This window comes from Antennarius striatus, chromosome 20 (genome assembly GCF_040054535.1).
Source record: "Antennarius striatus isolate MH-2024 chromosome 20, ASM4005453v1, whole genome shotgun sequence".
NCBI lineage: Eukaryota > Metazoa > Chordata > Actinopteri > Lophiiformes > Antennariidae > Antennarius > Antennarius striatus.
Window position 1 is genome coordinate 17622375 of NC_090795.1, and position 26914 is coordinate 17649288.

The 26914-nt window shown below is 44.4% G+C and overlaps 1 protein-coding gene across 1 annotated transcript in view; it reads right to left on the minus strand.

The window, feature by feature from the left end:
- Positions 1 to 26612, minus strand: part of reck (reversion-inducing-cysteine-rich protein with kazal motifs) — a 50667-nt gene extending 24055 nt beyond the window's left edge. Inside the window, exons 1-8 of the mRNA XM_068343852.1 lie at positions 25888 to 26612; positions 8752 to 8810; positions 3869 to 3943; positions 2743 to 2779; positions 1661 to 1746; positions 1537 to 1584; positions 939 to 972; positions 33 to 230 (exon numbers count right to left, since the gene is read on the minus strand). Coding sequence (XP_068199953.1) covers positions 33 to 230; positions 939 to 972; positions 1537 to 1584; positions 1661 to 1746; positions 2743 to 2779; positions 3869 to 3943; positions 8752 to 8810; positions 25888 to 25960 — 610 coding nt within the window. The 5' untranslated portion in view covers positions 25961 to 26612. The remainder of the gene's footprint in view (positions 1 to 32; positions 231 to 938; positions 973 to 1536; positions 1585 to 1660; positions 1747 to 2742; positions 2780 to 3868; positions 3944 to 8751; positions 8811 to 25887) is intronic.
- Between the last annotated feature and the right edge of the window lie 302 nt (positions 26613 to 26914).

The following is a 26914-nucleotide window of genomic DNA, read 5'->3' on the forward strand; positions in this document are numbered from 1 at the left end:
CGGCGTCCTGCACAGAGAGCAGACTGACTTACTGTCGATGGGGCTACGGATGGGGTAGGACTTGGTGAAGTTGCTGACGCAGCTGAGCAGCTGTGCGCTGTGACTCTGACAGTACTCTTTGACGGCGTTGATCTGTGACACGGTGGGGGTGGAGTCCGTCCTGAAGATGGCCTGGCAGTACTCCCTACAGGTGGTGTGACGCCCTGCATAACTGCAGCATGTGGAGCCCACTGAACAAACAAGAAGACATGCAGAAAGGTCAACCACGCCACTCACAGAGGGGTTTCTGGGAATAAACATTTATCTAAGCCTCAGCCGATCAATACCCTTAATCAGATGAGACATGTTAAGTATAGTTTCCTTTAGATCAATTAATAATGCATTGACCTCTTGCAGGAAATTTCTTTGTCAGTGTGGCAGCCTGCATTCATACGAGACGGTCACCATACAACAACAACGTTAAGTACTTTAAAAGGGAGATTAGGTCCGGCAACGAAATCTAGTAATCTGGGTATTCTTTAGATGGAGCATGACTAACAAACAGCAGATGGCAGTGATTTCACCACAGCTTCTAGTCTGTCTTATCCAAAGAAAACAAACGTTAGCATTTACATGTGATCACTCTTGTATCTATGCCCAGGTTTCAGGAACAGAATCGAATCTATTATTAAAAATTAATATCGTGCGACACGGTGACGCAGTAGGTAGCGCTGTCGCCGCACAGCCAGGCGGTTCCGGGTTTGAGTTTGCTGTGTCAACCTAATTCTCTATATTCTATTAAAGGACAAGATTGTCACCTGAACAGGATAACCCAGACAGTATGGACATTACTGACAGTGACGGCTCCAGTCACCAAACGCTCTAGCAGATCAGTATTCATCTGTAACCCGTGTGGACGCAGAGACGACGGGCCAACGTGTGTGCGAGTATCAACTTACTCTCATTTTTGGTGATGCAGCTGTAGAGGGAGTTCTGGAATGAGAAGGAAAAAGCTCTTTTTTAACTGAACGCACTTTATAGCATTTAAATCAATTGCTCCATTATCTTTGGCTCACGACTGCTTAGAACGTCTCAAGAGAAAAAATTCCCTGACTATGGACTGGAGTGATGAGGAATTCAAGTCTGGTTTCATGTGAGGGATTTTTACAGCTGGACAATGGTTTAGTGTATAATTCAGTGCCTTCCCTCTATTTAAAGACCACATCGGCTCTGGCAACAGAAGGGTTAATGTTACACTCACTCTTGTGTTAACTGTATGTACAGAACATACAGTTGTTTCTGGGGTGTTCTGAGATAATGCCTGCAGGAGGACAGCTGCTTGTTTCCTCCGTTCCTGGACTGTGTGTGCTATCTTTGGTTAGGCTGCCGTGCCTTGTGCGTAAATGGCACAGGCGGCAGAAAGGAGCCTTCTTTCCTCCACTGGGTTTCAGTGACAGATAACATGTAGAATGTCATTAACACTGTGTTGTTTCCCTCTCTCACGTCTATGTGCTGCACATCTGGCTTTGAAGGGAATGGCTGATGACACTGACTTACCTCTGTGACCTTTTTGCATACTTTTGTAATGTCATTTTTAGATGAAGCCTGTAATGAAAAAAGAATAGTAAATACAATATTGATTGATTGAAAATGTAGACATACTAAATTTGCAGTATGTCACCTGTCGGCATTCCCTCCGACACTCAGCTGAGATGGCCAGCTCACAGCAGCCCAGCCCCACCCAGCCATCGGACTTCCTGGACACTCCTGGGGACAAATCAAACACATCAAGATCATCTACAGTACATTCATTTTACGGTTACGTCGGCCTGAGTTACGGTGTTCTCCCTTCTATGTTGGTTTTCAAAAAGTTTATGTCATTTTTATTCAACTTTATGTCTACCTGCCACAAATATCAGACTCCTAAAATCACTAGTAAACCATTAAAAGCACATAATACCGTGTTTCTGTACAACAAATCAGAATAAAAACATGATATAATATTTTTTGCCCCTGTTAACCACAATGAGGGGGAAGCTGAAGACGAGATGGCGACATTTTTTTGTACTACAGTATTTAACTGTTTGTCAGCTTCAAATAGATTCACATTAACCAAATATTATTAAAAAATGCATTCATATACATTCTAAAGTTCAGTACAGAACTGGGAATGGTTATTTTCAGTTTAGCCTGGTTAAAGTTAAATTGAAACGATTAAAAACGTAGGATGAGGTTTACCTGGATTAAATATTGAACTGTTTAATATTCTGTTGCGCAGAAGTGATTTGCTTTTGGTAAAAAAATAAAAATCATGGAGTCTGACTAATGGATTTACATAAATGCAACAGAGATGCAGATGGAGTCACATTAAACCCATCATAAAATCACAGGGCACATTCTGGTAAAGGTAGGACTGGAGCCTATCCCAGCTAACAGAGCTAACCCATTCACCTCTACTGCATGTTGTTCATGATGGATGGAACCCAGAGAAAACAGAGAGAACCCAGACAGACACACATGGGGAGAATGTGAAAACCCCCACAGAAGAGTCCCAGGTCCTCGGGTGGATTTAAACCCGGGACCTTGTGGGACAAAAGTGCTACCTTGCTCCAAAACAGGTTGAATGTTTCCAGACCAGTGAGACTATTCTGGCATTGAAGATGAAGTCATCAGAAAATAGTTCACACTTAACATTAACAATGAAAACACGTTCAAGTTAACAAGTCCCAGCGCCGCTGGGAGACGATAACGCTCTTCTCTCACCTGGAAGTGTGGAGTTGATGCACATCCAAAGTTCACTCTAAGAGACAAAGGAGATGGTTAAGTTCACTCGTTCACCAAAACCTTCCAGCTTTCATCAAATTTGCAGAAACAAAAATGTGAAACTCTCAACTGGACGATCTACAACCCCTGAAAAATGAAGTGTTCTGTCCTATGGGAGAATTATCAGAGCAGTATTTCATCTTCTCAAACATATTTATTGAAACACGTCTTCTGCGCAGCCAGAGTGTGATGGTGTTAGAAATGCTGTGGATGTGTTACCCATGGAGCCGTGGGGTTGACCTCATTATCCAGTAATCCCTTGTCTTAAATCTGTCTGAAAACTTACTGAACTTTGTAGTAGAAGTGAAGTGCCATCATTTTACACAGAACAAACATTACATTCCAGCAGTGCTGAAAACAGGAAATGTTGAATTGCTGTGGTATTATCCATCACAAACAAACTGGTCTGTCTCCTCTGGTTGAGGGACAGAAGACGTGCAGGGAGACGTGGCTGGAAGACAAGTGTTTCATGCTTGTGAGCGTTACGGGAGACTGGATTGTACAAAGGCAGGTCACTGTTAACACACTCCTTCATGTCTCCTGGCTGGGGAACAAAGCCTCCCATCAGTGGGTGTCAGAATCATTTATGAGGCGGGACGCAGAGCAGCAGCCTCTCACCGTGAGGATTAAACATGATTTCTAAAGGGGCAGGGGCCAGAAAGGCACCAACACGACAGGAAGACTAACACAGTTTAGACTAGCCAAAGCAAAGAGCCCTCCAGTCAGAACCACTGTTTCTGATAGGTTCTACCTTATTATGGTATGTTTAAAAATGACTGAATTCACAAGCAAAACAGAGTTTAAGGGCTGTTTTCCCACACAGAGACCCGAGGAACTGATATGTGTATAACATTGATGGACTTTTAGAATTAAGTCGAGGTAAAATAGATAGACTTCCTGTTAGACTTTGATCAAACTGTTTCAGGACATCTCCAGAGGGTGACATGAAGGCTCACTGCTCTCCTGTCTACATCACTGGTTTAGGGTGAGGACATTATTCAGGTTAAATGCACAGACTCAGTAAGTTCAACAGGGACCATCTGAACCTCACTGGACAGAGACTCACCATGGACTCTGGACAGTAACTGGGTAACCTCTGGAGGAGATGCTTCAGACGTGACTCACTCTTTATGGTGGTGAGCTGTAACACAGTCAAACATGGAATAGAGCACAGTTTTCATTCAGTTTTTACACACCAACACAACATTCTGCTCTACAGACCCAACCAACGGCCCTTTGGTTGGGTCTGTAGAGCAGAAATGAAAATGACCCAATCGCCTCTTTCCTTTAGCACCATTTCCTTGGTGTGATGACTTCAGGAGACCTGCCACAAACAGCAGCATGAAAACCATCCTGTTCTTCATTCTTCAGCTTCAGCTCTGCAAGGAGGCAGCACTGATAGTCCTGCTAATGCGTCAGGATCTGGTAACACAACTCTTCTTCACTCACAGAAGTGTTTTATTAATTCAAGTGAAGTGGAGAGAGCAGCCTTTACAACACGTCAGCCGTGAATATTACTCACAATCTTCTGGGTTTTTCATCAAGTTAAAGATGTTGAAAAAACAAAACTAATGCAATGTGGAAAGAAACACAGCAGAAGGGCTCGGGGGTGTACTAAGTCAGTGTCACTGAACTGGGCTGTTAATGCTCAGAAACAGAATTTGTTTTCAGTAATATTATGTACGCTTGTTGTAAACTATTGTTCAGAGTTGGAGACTTAACTGTCAGACGACCAACAATGAAAGTAGTTCAGAAAACTTAAACTTGACAAACTCTGATAGCTGGGGGCCTCTTGTTTTCAGGATGGTGTCACTGTCTTCTAAAAACAGATCGTCTTTTGTTGTGTTTGTCTCTCGTATCGAAACTACGACCTGTGGCTGAATTCCAACGCGCTAAAGACGTTCCAGGACACACATTCATCTTTCCCTCTGCACCGCCTCAGTGTTCCCAGAGGAGTACAGTAAGAGCTAACTACAACACGCCCTCGTGCAATCGCACGTCAACACTCATGACTTAACCTTGTTGCGGATTTTTAGTAGGAATGTGTGATACCGTACACACATTCCATTGGCTGACGATATCTGGAAGTGTGCTACGTTCTGTGAGTCTCAGGCCTCGTCCACATGATGCCGGAACTTTTGAAAAACGCAACTTTTTTTACATCGAAAATGATTTCCGTCCACACGACAGTGTTTTCAAAAAGATCTCCGTCCACACGTAAACGCGTTAGTGCGTTGATCAACGCGTGTATAAGCAGAACAACTCCGAGAACGACAGGAGAGAGGACCGGGACGTGCGGAAATTCATGCTGTTCTTCCTGAAGGACGACCTCCATCACAGAGTTCTCCACCAGGGGGCAGCACATCCCGGTCTGACCCAGAACTGGCGTTGGAACGTGAATGAATGAATGAATACATATATAAACGTTATGACTCATAAATAAAGAAACAGACATACAAATATTTAAGTGCAAACCATGTTTATCAACGCATCTTCGACATGGAGCTGTTTTACATCAGAAAATAGCTGGTTTTAGCTCCGTGTGTACATGTAGACAAGGGTCACATGCATGACGTCACAGCGGTTTTCGTTGCAGGGACACGCCCCCCTGATAGAAAAAGTTGCGGATACAGCGTCCACACGACAACGCAGACCCAGCGTTTCCAAAAAAATTCCACCTTGACCAGCGTTTTCAGAAAGTTCCAGATATCTGCGCTGTCGTGTGGACGGAAGGCGTAAACGCAACAAAAAAGTTGCGTTTTCAAAAAGTTCTGGCATCGTGGGGGCGGGGCCACAGAACGCAGCACACGTCCATGAGACACAAAAGTGTTTTAAACAGTCTATCAGAGTGTTTTAAAGGTAATACAGATAGAAGGTGGTTTAATGTCAGTATGGGGGGGGGGTTCAGAAACATTTAAATTACCATAAATAATCAATCAATCAATAATCAATCAACTTTCATTTATAAAGTGCTTAATCACATCTGAAGACATTTCAAAGCACTTTACAGACAGAAAGCCAACAATGCCCTCCAGAGCAGCATAAGCGACGGTGGCCGGGAAAAACTGCCTCATTGAGGAAGAAACTCCGGGCAGGACCCAGAAAAAGAAATGCACTGGGGACAGAGACAGGTCAAGGAAAAGAGACAGAGAGAGAGAGAGAGAGAGAGAGAGAGAGAGAGAGAGAGAGAGAGAGGGAGGGAGGGAGGGAGGGAGGGAGGGACAGAGAGAGAGAGAGAGAGGGAGAGAGAGAGAGAGAGAGAGGCAGATAGTTTGTCGCTCTATCGCAGAATTTGTTATTTGCGTGTGGTTCCTGGGCGCACTGTACACACTTTAAGGCCGACACACTGCAGGAATCACCCTCCAGCTGTACCTCTTCAACTTCTACTTCTTCTGTCATGCTTTTTCAAGGGGTTTCTGAGCATCGGTCCGAGCCTAGAGAAGAGTCTCTGTGAGGTCAGGGCTTTAGAGGACTGATGAAAGTCTCTGCTATTGTTGTGAGGCTCATCAGGTAACGATCAGGGCTTCATATTTGTCAGTCCGACAGGGAAGAGAACCAAGTCTTTGTTCACACTCACTCACATTTTTCCAAACAGTTTTCAGTGTTTGAACTCAGTGTGAAGCCTGGAAGGAAAGAGGTGTTTCCGTGTGAAGCTGTGAATGTCCCTCCCTTGGTTTCATGATGCCAACTACAGATCGCTGACTGTTGCTGTTGGGTCGTCTCCTAAGCTTTTCCTTACATTTTGTTCATACGTTTGGATGGGTTAGGGTGTGTGTGTGTGTGTGTGTGTGTGTGTGTGTGTGTGTGTGAGTGCGTGTGTGTGTGTGTGTGTGTGTGTGTGTACTAGTACTGAAGGACTGAATATTTTTGCACCTTAGGAGCAGGCAGTACCTTTGGCCACTGGTGAAGTTGCGTTGACCTAGCTGTTATAAAACTGTTGTGCTTGTGACGATGTCTAAATTTGGAGCTAACTCCTTTCCAGCGACACACAAACAGAAGTCAGTGTGAAAACGCTCAGAATGTGTTTATAATCTGGTGTTCTTGGACTTTGGGTTGTCGTCAGAACAAAGTGAATCAGAGAAATGAAATGCAGATTGAAGGCAACTGCTCTCCCAAATGCCTTTATCCTCTCCTCTGCTGAACTGACGGAAAAACACAACACTAAATGGAGCGTCAGTGATTTGTTGGCAGATTTTCAAAGAAGAAATCTCTGTAGTGCAACAAAAGACCACCTATGAAAACCACTGGGCCCAGCAGGCCATTTGTTTCACTCTCAATCTGCCTGAACTGTAAATGAGTGCTGGCTGCTAGACTGACGGGCGCTTTCTTGTGTGCCCAGCTATTCAACAGGTTCACACCGAAGGAGAGACGTTTGGTACAGTACAATCAGATGCCACCAAGACAGATTTCTGTAGTTTGGACTATTTATATTGAGCTGAAGGCTGGTAGACAGCCTGTGGATGTAACCGACCGATCTCTGGTGTGACTCTCCTCTTTCCAGGACATCTATAACGACCGCCCAGCCTGGAAAGCCAACACAGTGATCCCTCGTTACTCGTGGTTAACGCGTTCCAGGAACCACCTGCAAAAATGAATTTCCGCGATAGAGCGACAAAATATTTATCTTATTATTTACGGTAATTTAAACGTTTCTGAACCCCCCCATACTGATATTAAACCACCTTCTACCTGTATTACCTTTAAAACACTGATAGACTGTTTAAAACACTTTTGTTTCTCATGGAAGCCTGAGACTCACGGAACGTAGCACACTTCCTGATGCCGTCAGCCAATAGAATTGCGCGTACGGTATCATGTGGTTATATACTAAAAATCCAAGATGAGGTGAAGCTGCGAGTGTTCATGCGCAGATACACGAGGGATTACTGTAACATGATAGACGACTTCACCCACCCCTTACACATCCCCTTCACCCTGTTGCATTCTGGGAGAAGGAAACTGAACTCAGTCCCCTTCAGTTTCAGACGTTAGCACACAAATTGTATGTTTGGACCAATGATTCTCTGCACACCACAGGATATATTAAAATGTACTTTTTTATTATTAAAACCTTTTGAAGGACCCCCTTGGAGGTCGGAGGTCACTGCTTTCTTCGGTTTTGTCCCTTTTGTTTACAGAAAAATACCAAACCAACTGGTGTATGACATGAAATGTGAATCAGGTTGGTGTGTTTAGTCTACTTTAATATAATGTGCCAGAACAGCAGAATCAAACCGTTGGAACCACACACCATGGAGAAGTGCTCATTTCAGGGAGTAACCACGCATACGGCAGCTTCCATTAGAGCTAAAATAGTCCTGGTGATTACAGCGTATCCCTGACACCCACACCCGACACCCCCCATCACAGAACACACCCTGACACAGTCAGGACCTTCACCACAGCCCCCCGAGAGCATTCTGAGGCCAGTGGCTTTCAAAAGGGTCACATTCTTTTCTTCTCAACTGTCTTCTATTTGAAGACATCGCTTTAAATTCTCTACTTCTGCTTTACATCTTCTTCTCATCCATTGTCATTTCCCTCATTTGTCTACAGTATATCACTTCTGTTCCTTTGACTGGCTAAATGGTGACGTCAACCCACACGAGCACAACAAGTTCTGTTCTCTCCAGCGTTCCACCACTTCAAACGCAGACGGAAGGTTTGAAATCGGCTTTCTAAAAAGCTTCTTTTATATCTCCTTTGTGGCTCTGACATGAGGAAGAGTACACGGGGGCTTAAACGAGACAGAAAGACAGAGAGGGAGGGTGAGAGAGAGCATCACCTGCTCCCAATTGTGACGGGGTGGGAACTTTTATTCTGCACTTCAAAGCGCGAAGAGAAAAAACTTAACACCACTCCCCATCAAAAACATCTATTCATAGGCCGACTGTTACGGGCTGCTAAGTGGTCGTGTGTGTGTGTGTGTGTGTGTGTGTGTGTTTTTACCTGGTCACAAGCTTCCTTGCAAGGCGAGAACTCGGCAGCATGGTGGCAACAGGATGGATCTGCAGACAGAAGCACAGAGCTGACGTTACAATCAGGGTTTAACCGTTCGACGGCGTCTGTCTGCAGGAACACAGCGTCCTGTCGAGGCGACCGACACACGTGAACGTCATGCTGGAACCGGGACAGACACAGTACTCCTCCTGTTATCGTCATGCTCGTGTGAAACAAGTGCTCCCTGAAGCTCAGGTTATCTATGTGAACTCAGTGCAGGTTAACCTCATTCTCTATTATACAAACAAATAAAACAAGTTTACATCATTTTATTCCACTTCACATCTGTCCACCACAAATACTGGCATCGTAAATTCACTAGTAAACCGTTAAAAGCACACATTAATGTTTCTGTACAATAAATCAGAATAAAAACATATCATGAGTAGAGTAGATAGAGTAGGACTTTATTTATCCCTTGAGGAGGTTCCGTCAGGTAAATTAACTTCTCCGTCACACGCAGCACAGTGAGTACACAAAAACACAGAAAAAGTACACAGAAGGCATCAGCACATAGAAAGTAGTACAACACCAAATGGAAAGAGTAATAAATAACCCATTAAGAATATATAATCTCATGTTATTAGCCCGTAGCAACCCCCGTGACCCACGACGCAGAAGAGGCTGTTGAAGATAAAGCCGCAAGGTTTTTTCTGTACTATATAAAAAAATAACATTTAATTGTGTTAACTTAAAAGAGATTCATGAATATTACTGAAAATGCCCTCATAAATTAAATATGTTAAAGAACTGTGAATGATTATCTTCAGTCTAGCCTGTAAACAAGTTAATTCAACGTCATTTTTCAACTCTTGGAATCGATGAATGACGTAAACCGAGGTTTACCTGGACTAACATCCGCCCCAAATACTCTACTGAAAACCGGGCGACTCTAAGTGCACGGGTGAATGTACACATCTACATATCAACCCACATCCTCTGATACACAAACAGGGACTACAAGCTCTCTGAGCTCAGACATCTGTGAAAAACAGGCAAGAGAAACCTAAATACTGAGACAGAAATGTCTCCATCATTCAGGCCCTCCAGTCATTCTGGCTTCACTTCCCTCTTTGTAGACGATGTCTTGTCACAGGTTTGGAAAATTATCTACAGCAGGTTCTTTCTTTCTTCAAGGTAATAACATCAGGTTTTTAGGGGGCAGGGGTAAATTGAGATGATTACGAGACAGATATTACTACAGATATTACTACAGATATTACTACAGATATTACTACAGATATTACTACAGATATTACTACAGATATTACTAGTTATTACTGAAATGTGTGTGGAGAAGGTTCTGTCAGCTTGGTTCAGGGTTTAACATTTTGATAAAACTAATATATAATTTTCTGTTGTTTTCTTTTTACTCAAACAGTTATGATGTTATCAATAAAAACATTAAAATGAACAGTTTAGTCTTTATATTGTACTATTGATTAAACCCAATCCTTGCAGTTTCTACTGTACATTCTGTTATTACTTTTGGGATGCATAAACCTCATGTTAGGATGCACACATTTCGGTTGAAGCGCATCCCAGGGATGCACTACTTTCTGGAGGTAACATGAACTCTGCCCCAACCTGGAGCTGACTCCCCCAGTTCCTGCTGCCATGGCCACACCCACTTCTCCCATTCTGACCCCCACCAGCAGGAAGGTCAAGCAAGGTCAGAGAACTCGACATACGAAACACAGGGCGATGGAAACCACAACACTTGTTTATCACAACAGTGTGTGTGTGCTTGTGTGTGTCAGAGAGAGAGAAAGAGAGAGGGTGTGTGTGTGTGTGTGTGTGTGTGTGTGTGTGTGTGTGTGTGTGTGTGTGTGTGTGTGTGTGTGTGTGTGTGTGTGTGTGTGTGTGTGTGTGTCTTCAGCTGCCTGAAACTACAGTTTCTGGATCCTATCACGGGGTGTGTTGCACTCAACTTTGATTCTCTATAGAGAACTAGGCTACCACTATGTGTGTGCGAGTGTGTGTGTGTGTGTGTGTGTGTGTGTGTGTGTGTGTGTGTGTGCGTGTGTGTGAGAAAGACAGCGAGAACGAGAGAGCTCTGAAGAATGCATAATGAATAGAGTGAGACTAGTTGGTACCCTAAATTGAGCGTTTTAGGGCAGCAGAGTCCTTCATGTGGACAAACATGAACAGAGTCCTTCCATCCACAGGTCACTGGGTTTACTGTTCCCTGAACCCTTTTGATTTGTTAGCTGAGCTCAGGACGACTGTGAGATGGTGTAAAAATTACAGTCGTACCTCGAGATACGAGTTTTTTGAGATACAAGATACAAGTCTGTCCATATTTTTGTTCCACATACAGTAATACCTCAATTGTTCGCACTTCAAGATGTGCAGCTTCACTATATCGTGGATTTTTAAAATTATATATATATTATATATTGCCCCCGATGAGATGTAGGTTTCATCTCATCGATGACGAGAGAGACAGCGAGAGGCGAGGAGCAAACGTCTCCAATGAGTAGTCACATGATACCATACGTGGATGCTATTGGCTGACATGTCTACTGGTTGATAAAAATGTTGGTGTTTGGCTGTTTGGATGTGTTCTCCTGAAGTCTAGGCCACAAAACATGCAGAATGAGACCCTTCCCCAACTTTTTAACATTCCATTCAACTTTAATTTATTTTCATGAATGTCAAAGGTGTGTAAATATGCACTTACTCTTTATCTTTTCTCAGCAACGCATCTCAAAAAATCTTTAAACATGTTCAAATCCAATTATCAGTCTGTCCCCTACCATTGTTTGGAGGTGCAAAATTAAATTAAAATGAACAATTAATTCCATCACACATCTCGGAGTACTCGGACCAAATTCTGGAGAACTTGAAATGACAAATGAAGAGTTGTTCTCTCCATGTCTTCCCCTCTCAAAGAGTAGCTAACAGCTTATCCAAACAATGGCGGGTCACATAATAATGTGAAGCCTTTCAGTCATGTACAGTATGAGGCCCCCGGTTAGCTGCTAATGAGCACCGGCCCCATTCTAGCTCATGACATCCAGGACAGGAACAGAACCCTCAGCTACACGGTTCCATTCAGGGGCTCCATTAAAGCAGGAGGTACTCCTCAGCCGCTCCGGAGAACCTCCGGGTTTAACCCAAGTCCATTCAGCAAACTGAGGGTCCACGCTCACTCAAGCTGAATGTGAGAAGGACGACCCAAGCACACTAACAACAAATAGTTCCCAAACAAAGAGGCTCAGACTGGAAAAAAAATGCAGAATGTCGTTTCAGAACAAGACGAGCCTTTGTAGCTCAAACATCATCTGTGGACATAATGTACAGATCTGTCTGTGGACCACCTGCTGCATGCTGGGAAGTTTACCACTGTGAAGGAGACTGTTGATGGGCCAATATGCAGGCATTGGGTTGAATAGCCTGTCTCTTTGATTTGGGTTGATATACAAACAAGTTTTTTTGAGATACGACTCGTGGCTCTGTCCACATTTTTGTTCGACATACAAGCAAAAATACGAGTTACGAGTTGCCCTTCGGGACATCACCACTACTTGCTCTTTATTCTCTTACTTTATCATTGTTTATGTAACTTATATATTATTAATCATATACAGGTAAAGTCAGCATGTCTATTGGTGGATAAAAATGTGGGGGTTTTTTTCATAATTTAGGGGGTTTGGGGCTTTTGTTCGAGGCTGGAATGGATTAAAATCATTTTAAATGGGAAATTTTGTTACAGAACAGATTAAACCTGTATCTCAAGGTTTCACTGTACTCTAGTTGTCTGAGTTCAAATTGCATCATATGAGTTACGTCTCTGAGACGTAGGGGCAACAACAACTAAAACCTTTAAAAGTAAATTCCTATTTGTACATTTTGTATGAGAAAAATGAAGCAGTGAAACAAAGGTTTCATCATCTCCAAGTAGGCTGATAGTGGGAACAAACTGGTACCTCCCTGGGCCCCAGGGACATACGCAACATTGGAAGTAAATCAGATGAACAGTTTTCATGACAACTTCCAGACAACCAGACACGTCTGCGTGGAGGATGACGCCAAGCCGTCTGTGGATACAGCCTCTGACTTATACAGAAGGATCACCATGATGTCAGAAAGGTAACCAGTTCAGTTGTAACTGGGTTACTGAATGGTTCCTTCTGCATGACGTAACACAAGTAAATTATTGTGTACAAACAGTCATTTTACTAAACATCTAAATGATGAGCTCATCTTATATAAATGGTTGTGAAAGTCTGTTTCATGTCCAGTTAGATGGAATCGTGGACACTGTTGAGACTATCAGGTTATATCAGATCCAGAGAAGATAGTATGTAATAATGAAGATAGATTTAAAGAACCCCCCCCCCCCCACACACACACACACACACACACACACACACACAAACACACTGGAGATAAGAGTGTCAGCATGAGGTCTAAGATCTCTCTGTGGGGGGACCAAATGTTCTAGCTGGAGGGTTAACTCAAACCATCGTCTTCACAGTCCCAGCAGTAGATCACATTAACAGGATCATTTGTCACCAACTGATGAACAAACAGTTTGTTCTAAAGTAAATGCCATCAATGGCCCCACATACCTGATTCAGGGCCACATGGAGACAATACCACAGATAGACTATACTTCCTCCCAGGTGAAAAATACTGTCTGAACTCTTCACACAGAAAACTGAGAAAATTACTAAATTTAATAGAAATCCTTTTTTTGTGAAAAATTTTGTGAATTTTTATTTGTGTGTGTAGTTGTGGAACATGTACTGTCTGTCTGTCTGTCTGTCTGTCTGTCTGTCTGTCTGTCTGTCTGTCTGTCTGTCTGTCTGTCTGTCTCTCTCTCTCTCTCTCTCTCTATCTATCGATCTATCTATCCATCCATCCATATCCACGTTAACATTTGATGGGTTCTGTCCCGTCCCGGGCTGCGTCACTCCACCAAAGTTTCTAAATCCATTTAGTAGTTTTGTGTAATCCTGTTTCAGACCAACCAACCATCACACAACAACACACTACACTTACTGGTTGGATAAAAGTGAAAACAGAATTGCGACTACACGACTGTGACACAATGCTATTTATGTCAGCGTTGCTTTCCGGTCACGGTGGACTCGCTCACCAGAGCCAGAGGTCTGGCCCACTTCAAATGACCAGAATAAAAAAACATGATTTCCACCATGACAAACACACAGAAATAGCAGCTGTAGTCCTGACGGAGGGCCAGCTGCTACGATAAGGACAAATCCAGAGCGGCCCCTCTATTTAAGTGTAACATTACTCTGGGTTTCCTGCCAGCAGGTTTCCTGTTTATGTATGGAGGACAGAGCGGTCTGGTGTGGCACTCCGTTCAGGGCACTGGAAGCTCGTCCAATAATTCAATGATGGAAGTTCTTTTTCCAGTCCCTTCAATTGTTGATTTAATGGATGCTATAACAGTGTGCTGCATGTCAACCATTCTGAGATAGTGAAGGTTGGAATGATGCTCAGAAGTATCCAACACTGTTTGATCACATCATGAAGCAGCTTTAAAGTCTGTGGACATTCCATCATCTGTTCCCTTCTCCTGAGCAGTTGTACGGTACCACAGTGTCTTTCCTCACTGCTTGTATTTTAGACTACTGCTGGCCATCTTCCTTAGCATGAAGCACAGAAACACACTGTTGAACATTTGCATTCCTTACTTCTTGACATCTAATGGCTGAAATCCATTCCATTACAAGATCTCACCCAAACAAGGTCTTAACCCTCACAAAAAGAAATTCCTGCACACTGACTAACAGGCAAATATGATCTATTGTGACTTTTTGCTGTCTAGCACTGAAATGTAGTCAATGTGAAGGAATTTCTTCCTTAGATGTGCAAAGTATTTGTTTGGTCCAACAAATGCCCAGGGTTGGGTACTAGTACTAAAATTAATGTCACTAAAATTAAAAAAAAGGAATGTGAAACAATTTGTACAGCACTGTTAAGAAAAAAAGTCATGAATACAGACAAAAAAAACCATGACCAATAGTGTGTTCTCTGTCATGTCAATGCCAACAGACACAACAAAGAAGATGTACCTTGGAAAAGGACACAAGTTTACTCCACTTCTTATCCAGGGGGTCTAGAATCACTTTTACCAGCTACTTTCACCTTATTATCACATATTCATGAATGGAAAAGACCAAAAAAGAGAGCCCTCTGTGTGCTCCGCTGCGTTTTGACGGTGCTTCTTGAGCACAAATTCAGTCCAGCTGAACAACCAGTGATTCCTCTCATTCTCTGCGCTCTGCCCTCGTTGGTGGCCAAAGACTGAAAACTAATGCCCGACCACAGCAGTAGCACTACAGACGAGACACCAGCTGACTAGGACTGAAGAACACATACCAATAAAATGGTGAATTACAAAGCAACAGTAGAAAACAGCGTTTCCAGTATCAGGCTACTGTAGGCTGGATGATGCTACCAGGACCACCAGGAGCTTTGAGCACAGCCTTTAACTCTTCACCGGTTAATCATTGGATTTAGAGTTTAACTGATGTCAAATCTGACTATTACAACATGGGAGAATTAACAATTTAGCAGTGATGCTTGGTTAATCCGTTCTTCTACAAAACTGTTTGGCTTTCCTCCTGAACAAACAGAAAACTCACGTATCTCTAGGTCAATCATGACGGGAGAGAATTCCAGAAAAGAGGCTTGTTATTTATGAATTTAGAGGTGAGGTGATCAAACTCCCACTGAGTCCATTTGTTCTGCATTTCTGCAACTAAAATAATCAAATTAAAGGAACAGAGTCTGTAGAGTCAAACTGTACAGATGCAGATGAACACATCTGACAGCGCTGCGTGGATCAGTTCGGCTTTACATGTTTGCTGCTGGTGAATAAACATCGACCGTTAACACTGAACAGAATGAGCTGCAGTGACAGTTCCAGCGTAGGAGTCTACACAGGCCTACATCCCCTGAACCAAGAACCCCCTCGCATTCGCTCTCCTTCCTGCATTCCACAAGGCTGTAGTGGGATGGGGGGTGGAGGTAATGGATAGAGGTCAAAGGTCACTTCCTGAGCATTGATTAATTGAGATATTCCACACTGCTGAGCATTAATGGTTGAGAAGAGCATGTTGCGTAGAGAGAGTCATCGTTGGTTACGATGAAAGCCAAGCAGGTAAACCAGAAGTCTCATCAGTTTCTGAGCTAGAAAACAAAACATTTCTGGGCCCAAAACGCTCTGAATGTTCTGGAAACGGGAGTCTGACTCAGTGAGGCCCGTTGACAACAGTTAAGAAACCTATCTGTGCTGAAGAAAACACATGGATTCCTAAAGAAATGATTCCTAAAGAAAAACACTATAGTATGACATACTGCATGTAGTATAACATACTGTATGTAGTATGACATACTGCATGTAGTATAACATACTATATCTAATATGACATACTGTATGTAGAATGTAGTATTACGTATTGTATGTAGTATGACAGCAGTCCCCAACCTTTTTTGCCCACGGGCTGGTCTTCATTTGCTCGATAACCGGTAATGACGCCAGGACAGCAGTAGTCTAATAATAAATCATCCGCAGTGGTTTTATATAAAATGCAGACATTAACAGACAATATACAACCTTGTTTTCATAAATTTCTGATTAACATCTCTGTGAACGAAATAATTGTAAGACATAATTTTATTAAAAACTCGATTCAAGTGACGGTACTGATGTGGTTTAGGAGAAATACTGATCATTTCCAATGAAAGGGTGGACAAGTCAATCAAATAATAATAATTACAATAATGAGAATTACTGTTGGGGAATAGTGAATATGAGATAGTGAATATGTGAGATAGTGAATATGAGATAGTGAATATATTGGTAGAAGGATGCTGAGTTTTGAACTGCCAGGCAGGAGGCCTAGAGGAAGACCAAAGAGGAGGTTTATGGATGTAGTGAATGAGGACATGAAGGTAGTTCTGGACTTGCGCTAGCCATTCGCCACTTCGCCATAGGCGAAGTAAATTTCAGATTGGCTACAAGGTTTTTAGCCTGTGTAACCACAGTGGTGTTCTTATTTTTACGGAAGAAGGCTAAAACTTACAACTTTTTCGCTCGCTAGCGCCGCTATTTCCGCTAGCGCCGCTATTTCCGCTAGCGCCGCTATTTCCGCTAGCGCCGCTATTTCAGCTAGCGCCGCTATGTCCGCATGCCGACGGAAATAACCGAAGTGACCCGAATGCTCCCGATCATTAAATATGCACTCGAGTCATGACCTCCTTTTGTCCAATGACAAACAAAATGATTCTATTTTTACAAGCTGAACCCGTGAATTGGTGTACAACAAGGCGAGGTCGATTGATCTAAATCAATTAAGAATCCAGTGTTTTATAGTAGATTTTGCGTTAACATTCCAATTGAACAACAAATGGTGAATGCTGAGAGGGGAGGAGTGGTGACAGACCGATCAGAAGGTCAATGAAAGATATTATCAATACTTGTTTGTAGTCTTAGACTTTTGTTCCCTCTGACCAGCAGGAATAACCAGCGATGATGTAAATGTGTTTTCACCTCGCTTGATGTTTTATATGCGTTTTTAAATTGAAATGAAAAATCATTATCAAATTTTAAAAAAAAAAAACTATGTCATACCAATGGTGTTGGTGGTGGTCAAAGTTAAAATGTCTTCTAGTCTCAGTAAAACCAACAAGTAAAAATCGAGTAATATTTTGTATGACTGTATCTTCACAGAGTGAATGAAGTTTTCAATGGTTGAATCTCACATTCATTCCTGCATAAAGTAGGACAGAAATAAAGAGAGTTCAGCTTCAGCTGTTGGCTTTAGTGGATTTTTGGAGGTAAACTGAACACAAGATTTTGTCCTCAGAATGCAGGAAAACAAACCCATTTTCTAAAAAATTTCCCCCCGTACCCGCCCTGTGGGGGGGTATCCCCCCTACGCCCCACATTGGTTGTCAGTGTGCTGCGCCGCTGTCTTGGACACAGGATGTGGCTTTTTGTGGCTAACTCAATTCTTTTACACTGAGCCACAGTGGCTTGGTCTTACTACCTAGTGCAAGCCCAGTAGTTGGTGTGAGAGAAGAGGATGCAGAAGGCAGGGTTAGATGGAGGACACTGATTGGCTGTGGAGACCCCTGAAGGGAAAAGCCCAAAGGAGAAGAAGAATAATTACTGTTTGGGGATCACTGATCTAGGGGTAACAGGAGTTTGGTGTTCTTACGGTCACTGCAGAAAATCCCACTTCACAGAGACAGGAGGTTGGAAATGGAAGCACGGTTTAAGATTCTTTTTGGGTGATCTCAGGATAATCTGCCTTGACTGTAATCCAGAATACTGGAGGAGTTGTGGGTGCGTAATTTAGGGGTAACTGCTGGTAACCTGTCACGTGACCCAGACCTGTCTAGCGGGACAGACGCACACATTCGTCTGTGCGTCATTCAGCACAGACGTCACTTTTCAAAATAAAACATCTTTAGACTGGTGATCAATAAAAAAAAGAAAGTCAAACTTTCAATGCTGCCCCGTATCTAATGTCCCGTGACCAGGTTGTGACCCGGTGGTTGGGGACCACTGATGTAGACGGATGTAAGAGAGAATCAGGTAATAAAACAGATTCCGATATAAATAAAACGGAAGTAAGAAGAAGAAGAAGTACACTTTAATGATCCCCGTAGGGAAATTATTATGTTGTCACTCATTGTTAGTAATCATGTATATACACTATATATATGTTTTTTGTACAGTCCCCTGTAACAACCAAGCAATGTAAGGTATTTATTCTTTCTGTGCGGCCCGGCACCCAAGGATCAACTCTGGATGAGCGTTCACAAACTCAACAGTTGGTAACCCAAAGCGACAGCCAGCCATTGTTTCTCTACAGCTTCTGTCCGCTGGGATGAAACACAATAGGTTTGTTCACATGGGGCTGGGGCTGCCACAGCTGTTAACTTTGTGCTTTAATAATATTTAAGTTTGTCTTGTGGAGCCCACAAAATCAAAGTTTACCATTTAATGGAAGAGCGGTTGTCATGCCAACAGGCCTTGAGAGAGAGGACTATCTGGTGACTGAAGGTGAGACGACACCTTCCCATTCGTCTGTTAACGTTAGGTCCCTGAAGGCTTCACGCGCCGTCTCTGGACGTCTCAGGGGAAACGCTGGTGAATAAAACTCTGATTTGTTCCTGACAGAAGAATAACGTCAGCCAGCCGCTCACGCTGACATCAGCAACAGAGACGACAACGACATCCATCTCCAGTCAGTCTACAGCTGCTGAAGTGTGTCCTGACCAAACCTCTGTCTTTACTTATCGTGACTTACTGTGGAAATGAACAACCAGGCAAAGTAATGAAGAACAAAATCAATAAATCAATAATTCAGACGAACTAAACATTAGAATCAGAGCATTATTTAAATCTGAAACTGAACACACAACTTCAATTAAAAAAGAAGCCTCTAATCAAATTATCCATCACCACGCCCTCCATCACCACACCCTCCACCGACACACCCTCCACCTACACCCCTCCATCACCACACCCTCCATCACCACACCCTCCATCACCACACCCTCCATCACCACACCCTCCATCACCACACCCTCCATCACCACGCCCTCCATCACCACACCCTCCATCACCACACCCTCCACCTACACACCCCTCCATCACCACACCCTCCACCTACACCCCTCCATCACCACACCCTCCACCGACACCCCTCCATCACCACACCCTCCATCACCACACCCTCCATCACCACACCCTCCACCTACACACCCCTCCATCACCACACCCTCCATCACCACACCCTCCACCGACACCCCTCCATCACCACACCCTCCATCACCACACCCTCCATCACCACACCCTCCATCACCACACCCTCCATCACCACACCCTCCACCTACACACCCCTCCATCACCACACCCTCCACCTACACCCCTCCATCACCACACCCTCCACCGACACCCCTCCATCACCACACCCTCCATCACCACACCCTCCATCACCACACCCTCCACCTACACACCCTCCATCACCACACCCTCCACCGACACCCCTCCATCACCACACCCTCCATCACTACACCCTCCACCTACACCCCTCCATCACCACACCCTCCATCACCACACCCTCCATCACCACACCCTCCACCTACACCCCTCCATCACCACACCCTCCATCACCACACCCTCCATCACCACACCCTCCATCACCACACCCTCCATCACCACACCCTCCATCACCACACCCTGTGTTAGCGGCCGGAGCATCTCCTTTAAGAAGGTCATGTGACCAAGGCAAGCATCTCGACAAGCATCAAGAGTGGCTCATAGATAGATGTGGAGGAGAGAATCCAGTCATTTAAAACCAAACATCATTCAGAATCGGCACAGAAATAAAACAGATACTAGACAGTCAGAGACTGCAACATCCTGCGACACCCCTGAATTCAACATTTGACCCTGACCTACACATTTTTGTGCTTCTGGCTTCCTGAAATTGTTGCTATTTGTTTAGTGACTCTATCGCATTTCAGAGACGTGTAAATCAAAAGGTCTACAGTTCGCCCTCGTTTCTCGCGGTTAACGTGTTCCAGGAATCACACGTGATTAACAAATTCCACCATAAAGCAACAAACTGTATATCTTATTATTTATGGTAATTTAAACGTTTCTGAACCCCCCCCATGCTGATATTAAAGCACCTTCTATCTGTATTACCTCTAAAACACTCTGATAGACTGTTTAAAGCACTTTGTGTCTCACGGAAGTCCCAGACTCACAGAACGTAGCGCACTTCAGGAATCCGTCAGCCAATAGGATGCGTGTACGGTATCACATGACTGCCTACTAAAAATCCACGATGAGTACAAAAGTTGAAATTTGACCTTGACCCAGTTTTCTCAAGGTCATCATCTCATTTTCATCCCCTTTGCTGCCTGAATAATGTGCTTTTTGTTTCACGTTTTAATCTGCAACAGTTGTGAAGACATTTGGTGGACAGACGGACGTCAGTGGTATTATTATTATTATTATTATTATTATTATTATTATTATTGTTTTTACGTGTTTTTTATTTGAATTACATATTTAAGAAATAAGATCTAAATTTTTAAGTTTTTCCTCTGTAAAAATTGTACGCATTATTTCATGGCATGAAAAGTTAAAACACTTTCTGGTGTGTCTTTGAAAGAACCTGGAGACACTCAGCGAATCACACGATGATACACACACACACACACACACACACAGACACACACACAGACACACACACAGACACACAGACACACACACAGACACACACAGACACACACACACACAGACACACACAGTCACAGACACACACACAGACACACACACACACACACAGACACACACACACACAGACACACACACACACACACAGACACACACACACACACACACACATGTGCCTCCAGATGGTGGGGGGTCCTGCCCTTCACTTCATATTCGATTAGCAGCATCAGGAGGCTGAACAGCTGACCTACTGTATCCTGTGGGGGGGGGTGATGGGATATGACACAATAATGGTCAAAAAGAGGCATGAAAGGGGTTTGATTTGGAGCTTCAGTAAAAGTCATCTTGCATGTTGGGATCTGAGCATCAATCAATCAATCAATCAATCAATCAATACCAGAATATAAAACATAACTAGAACACAAGAAACACATCTGCTAATCCAGCAGAAACATTCCCTGAGCAACATCTTGACCCCCACCTGCCTCACATGTGAGCCAGTTTGTCGTGGTAAATCCAGCCTTAACCTGGAGGAGCGTTTAAAGAGACCTCTGATGAAACGTAACCCTGACAGCTTCCTCCTCCGTGATGGACGCCACCTCCGGACAAAGAGCGAAGGTTGTTGTGTGTGTTGTTGTGAAGTCGCTGTCAGATCACACGACCTCCACATTTGCAGCTTGTTACTCTGACTAACCATTTTAATGTGTTTACTATAAAAATGAACAAAAGTAACCTTAGAAACCGCCGGTTAAACAACGGGCGTGGCTTCTTTCCATATGGTCGCCATGTCGACCATCTCCGTCCTCAACAGCCCCGTCCTCCAGTCCTGTTCAACCCCCGAGCTGCAGACCAGTGTCTCCATAACCGTCAGCCTGTCTTCATGCCTCCACTGTGGCCCAGCCTGTCTTCATGTCTCCACTGTGGCCCAGCCTGTCTTCATGTCTCCACTGTGACCCAGCCTGTCTTCATGTCTCCACTGTGGCCCAGCCTGTCTTCATGTCTCCACTGGGGCCCAGCCTGTCTTCATGTCTCCACTGGGGCCCAGCCTGTCTTCATGTCTCCACTGTGGCCCAGCCTGTCTTCATGCCTCCACTGTGACCCAGCCTGTCTTCATGTCTCCACTGTGGCCCAGCCTGTCTTCATGCCTCCACTGTGGCCCAGCCTGTCTTCATGCCTCCACTGTGGCCCAGCCTGTCTTCATGTCTCCACTGTGGCCCAGCCTGTCTTCATGTCTCCACTGTGGCCCAGCCTGTCTTCATGCCTCCACTGTGACCCAGCCTGTCTTCATGTCTCCACTGTGGCCCAGCCTGTCTTCATGCCTCCACTGTGGCCCAGCCTGTCTTCATGCCTCCACTGTGGCCCAGCCTGTCTTCATGTCTCCAGTGTGGCCCAGCCTGTCTTCACTGTAGATGTTGTGTTCCTTCCCTTCCTTCACACTCTTTGATTTGTATGTTTATGAATGGGAGACGTTATCTGTTATCCATTAGACGCAGATGACATGGAACCATTGTAGATATACTGCAGATAATTACTGTCACAACGCAGCCTGGATGGAGGCGTGTTGCCCATGTGCCCTTCTAGTTCTTATTCACCCCAGAGGGGCAGTGAACATGTCTCCGGCGGGGCTGCTGGTGATGCTTCAGCCCCACAGTCAACCGCGCTGGGCGGTGATGGAAGGGTGAAGCTGCCGTCTCTGTTCCGTCACACTTATCTGTTTATCATCACTTTGAGACTCATTCTGTAAAGTTTACATTCTGTAAAGTTTACAACCTGTTGTGTTGTTCTCTACCTTCAACTCTCATTCACTGGATTCACAAAGCTCTCATGAAGAAGTCTTCACCTCTATGAACACGCCTACGTGGTTTAGTTCGTCAGTTGTTTAATTTTCGAGTATCAGCACGCGCGGCTTCACCTCATTGCTGATTTTTAGTAGGCAGTCATGTGATACCGTACTCGCATTCTATTGGCTGATAGCATCCTGAAGTGCACTACGTTCTGTGAGTCTCGGACTTCCATGAGACACCAAAGTGCTTTAAACAGTCTATCAGAGTGTTTTAGAGGTAATACAGATAGAAGGTGGTTTAATATCAGCATGGGGGGGGTGTCAGAAACTTTTAAATTATGTAAATAATAAAATAAATAGTTTGTCGCTATATAGCAGAATTCTGCTTTTGCGGGTGGTTCCTGGAACGCATTAACTGCTTTTGTTTGACAAAATACTTGAGTGTTCTCTCTTAATTTCCCTTCAACGATCACAATAGTATACATAACAAAACAAAAAAAGAAAACTAAAATATATAAGACTAATACACAACTAACAGTTAGCAGCTAAATCAAAGAAGGAAATACACAACAAAATAAAACTGTGAAGACAATAAAAAATGTTTTCAAGGATTTACATTTCCATGTCCGTTGCCCTCTAGATGGTGTTTTAGTCTAACCACTAAATCACTGTTCAGCTCTGTTGGCATTTAAAATGATGCCTAGCTCAAGCATTTGTTAGATTTTCAACAGGCCACTCCATAGACGCCAGACACCAGACAAGTAGCTCTGTCACGGCGTGATTCTTGGACCTTATTTTGATTATCTGATGTCTATCTAAACTGGGGTGTCGGCAGTCAACTCTCTCTCTAGACAAAGTTGGATTTACGTCTTGTTTGTTAGTGGACTCCTGTTTCAGCTGAGGGCGTGTCGGGATGAGGATTAGACTTCCTGCGGAGGAACGACAGTAATTCTATTTTTTTTCTGGAATGTTTCAAGCCCTTGGATTATGGAAAATTTTATTTCTTCTTGTTCTAGGGTGACCTTCTATTGTTTTTACCATTTTATATTACAAAAGCAAGACAAAACTGACCCCTAATTTTGCCTTTAAAACTATTACTGTGTAGAGAACTTTTCAATACATGTGACCAGTCCATTCAGAAGGAAGCATGAGGTCCTGTTGACTCGAGCCGTTGGGGGACCCGGGTCACACACACGTCTGCGGTTGGAGACTGCCCAGTAATGTTCCAGATAGAACCCATCTGTCCACAACGAGCCAAACTCTTCACAACCAACTCTCTTTCTTTCTTTATTTTTAGCCGAAACAAAACACTGGGAATGAGGAACCGGTTGGAAAACCATTATAAATTCAACCGGCGCTTCAGCGATGACCAACTAATTCAATTTCGTAAGCCGCACTTTAATCTTCTATTCGCAAAGCTGTAATTAGGATTGTGGGACTCAGACCCGTGGCTGCTCGCAGTGGACATGGAAACGCTGTTCGTTTCCCTCCTTCCCCTCCTCTTCCCCGTCTGCTTTGACGACTCAAATTGGTTCCAGATGCATTCTCTCACGGCTAGAACCAACAACCAACCCAACGAAACGACGGAGAAAAGGTTCAGGGAGACTTAACGGGGGAAAGAAAGGAGAGTTTGGGGCACCCTTTGGCACATGGGGCTATTAATATGTCCTTCAGGAATCTGTAGGACCTTTATTACTGTCCCCAGACTCTGGAGACAATGTGCACCCCAAATGGGGATCTGAGGGCCGGGCCCCTTTCATGTGCTGGCAGATGTGAGACAGAGAGAACTCCACAAAGCGATATTTAGGCCGAGCAAATCCACATCCTGAACCCATGTGGACGGAACATCAAAGACCTCCCCACCAGCGCGTTCGTCCGACTTCTACCCCTACCCATAATGCCTTGTGGAGGAGACACGGGACGCACAGAGTCCACGCATCATGCAAACCAGTGACAGCTGAAGGGCCCTGGAGGCAAATGGCCCCAGAATGTGGCAACAAGGTCCGAATGGCAGCTCTCACACAATTCACAAGTCCCTGCTGTTACACACACACACACACACACACACACACACACACACACACACACACACACACACACACACACACACACACACACACAGACTACACTCCATTAAAAACAATCATGATCACATACTAATAATTCTCCTATCAATAAGTCTCATGTAATTCAATAACTTTCAGTTCCTTTAGGTGTGAGCGCAGAGAACTCTGGGATATTGAGTCCTCCCTGCTGTTCCAGACCCGGACCGGTATGTCAGCTCCACCCTTCCTTTTCCCGGTCAAACCCGATCCGGTCCGGTCCCGGTCCGGTCCCGGTACCGGTGCACAGGCCAGACTCGTCCCCGCCGGATGAAACGGTTTCGTGGGTCAAACGCGTCACGCAGGGCGGCGGAGGCGCGTCGTGCTAACGTCCACCCCACTGACGGACTAGAACCGGGCTTCTCTGGGACCACTATGTCCTGAACGTCTCCATTAAAAATCCTCTGACATCTTTGAAGGCTCCTCTTTGATTCGGGGTGACCCGACAAACACAACCCGATCCGGTTCTAACTTTCCCGGGAGGTTTTCTCCTCCCGTCCCGCTGCGCCGCTGCGCGCTGGGCGGCAGAGAGCGCTCCGGTCGGGCTCCGGTCGGGCTCCGGTCGGGCTCCGGTCGGGCTCCGGTCGGGCTCCAACCCGGAGATTACACTGAAAATAATTCACATTTAAAGCAGCCGAATTCACCAGGAGACGTCGGTGTTACAGAAAAACGTGTCAGCGACGAGTTCGTAACGAGATGAAGGTTGTTCGGACGCAGGATGGGGAGAAGTGTGTTGATCCTGACCGGAGTCTGGTGGAGGGCACCAGCCTGACACCCACCCGACCAGACCGCCCCAAGGCCGGGGACGACCGACCCACACACGGATCCAGCTAGTTAGTGAGGACGGTAACCGAGTCTGTCACGGTAACCAGTTCCAGACCAGTTCCAGACCAGTTCCAGACCAGTTCCCCGGTTCCCCGGGACGCGTCGGAGGAGGACCGTCCGGAGACACTCACCCTGGGCTCGGAGCGGCTGGAAGGACAAGTCGGCGGCCAGGAAGACACAGACTATCTGGACACACACACGCATCTTATTGAAGTCCTAAAGTGCATCGTGGACAAGAAGACATGGAAGACAGTGGTGGGGGGACACACTCCATGGGCCCCCAGTTCCCTCTCTCTCTCTCTCTCTCTCTCTGGACTGAGCATGCGCAGAAGGCGTTGGTCACTAAAACTGTGTCAGAATATTTCCCTCTATTTTCAGTCTTCGGGCCAGTGCTTCCAAACTAAGGCCCGCGGGCCGGGTGTGGCCCGCCTCCTCATTTCACACGGCCCCTTAAACAGTACCTGAAAAATGCCCCCCCTCATACAGTCTCACTGACTTCTATGCCCCCTCCCAAATGACATACTAATCAGAAAGGTGATTAATATTTGGTTCTGGAAGAAAGAAAATAGTTTTTACACAGTTTTTCTGTTACAAGCTGACCCGGCCCCCCCATCACAGAAGGGGAAAGTTATGTAGCCCTTACAGGAAAAAGTTTGGAGAGCCCTGATGTTGGGTGTTCCTTTCTCTGTGGGTGGGGGGAGGATGTTCATGTTCATCTCTGAGTGATATGTCTGACATCAGTCTGAGGACAATGTCCTTCCTGACTCACATAAATGTTTAATTTTTTTAAAAATGTCATTTTAATTTTATACGCTGTTATAATCCCCAAAGGGAAATAGAGAATGTTACCAAAGGGAAATTAAATGTTACCAAAAAGAAAATTCTTACTTGAATATTTTGAAATTTTTAACAGAAAATTACGTCAATTTATTCCACTTTATGTCTGTCCTCCACAAATATTGGAATCAGTAAATCACTAGTAAATCATTAAAAACACATAATATCACGTTACTGTACAATAAGTCAAAATAAAAACATATAATATCATAATATCAGCTGGTAGGAACCCCCGTGACCCGCAATGTGGAAAAAGCAGCTGAAAACCAGACAAAAATTTTTAAAATTTTATTCGGCAATAATATTCAATAATTTGTAATC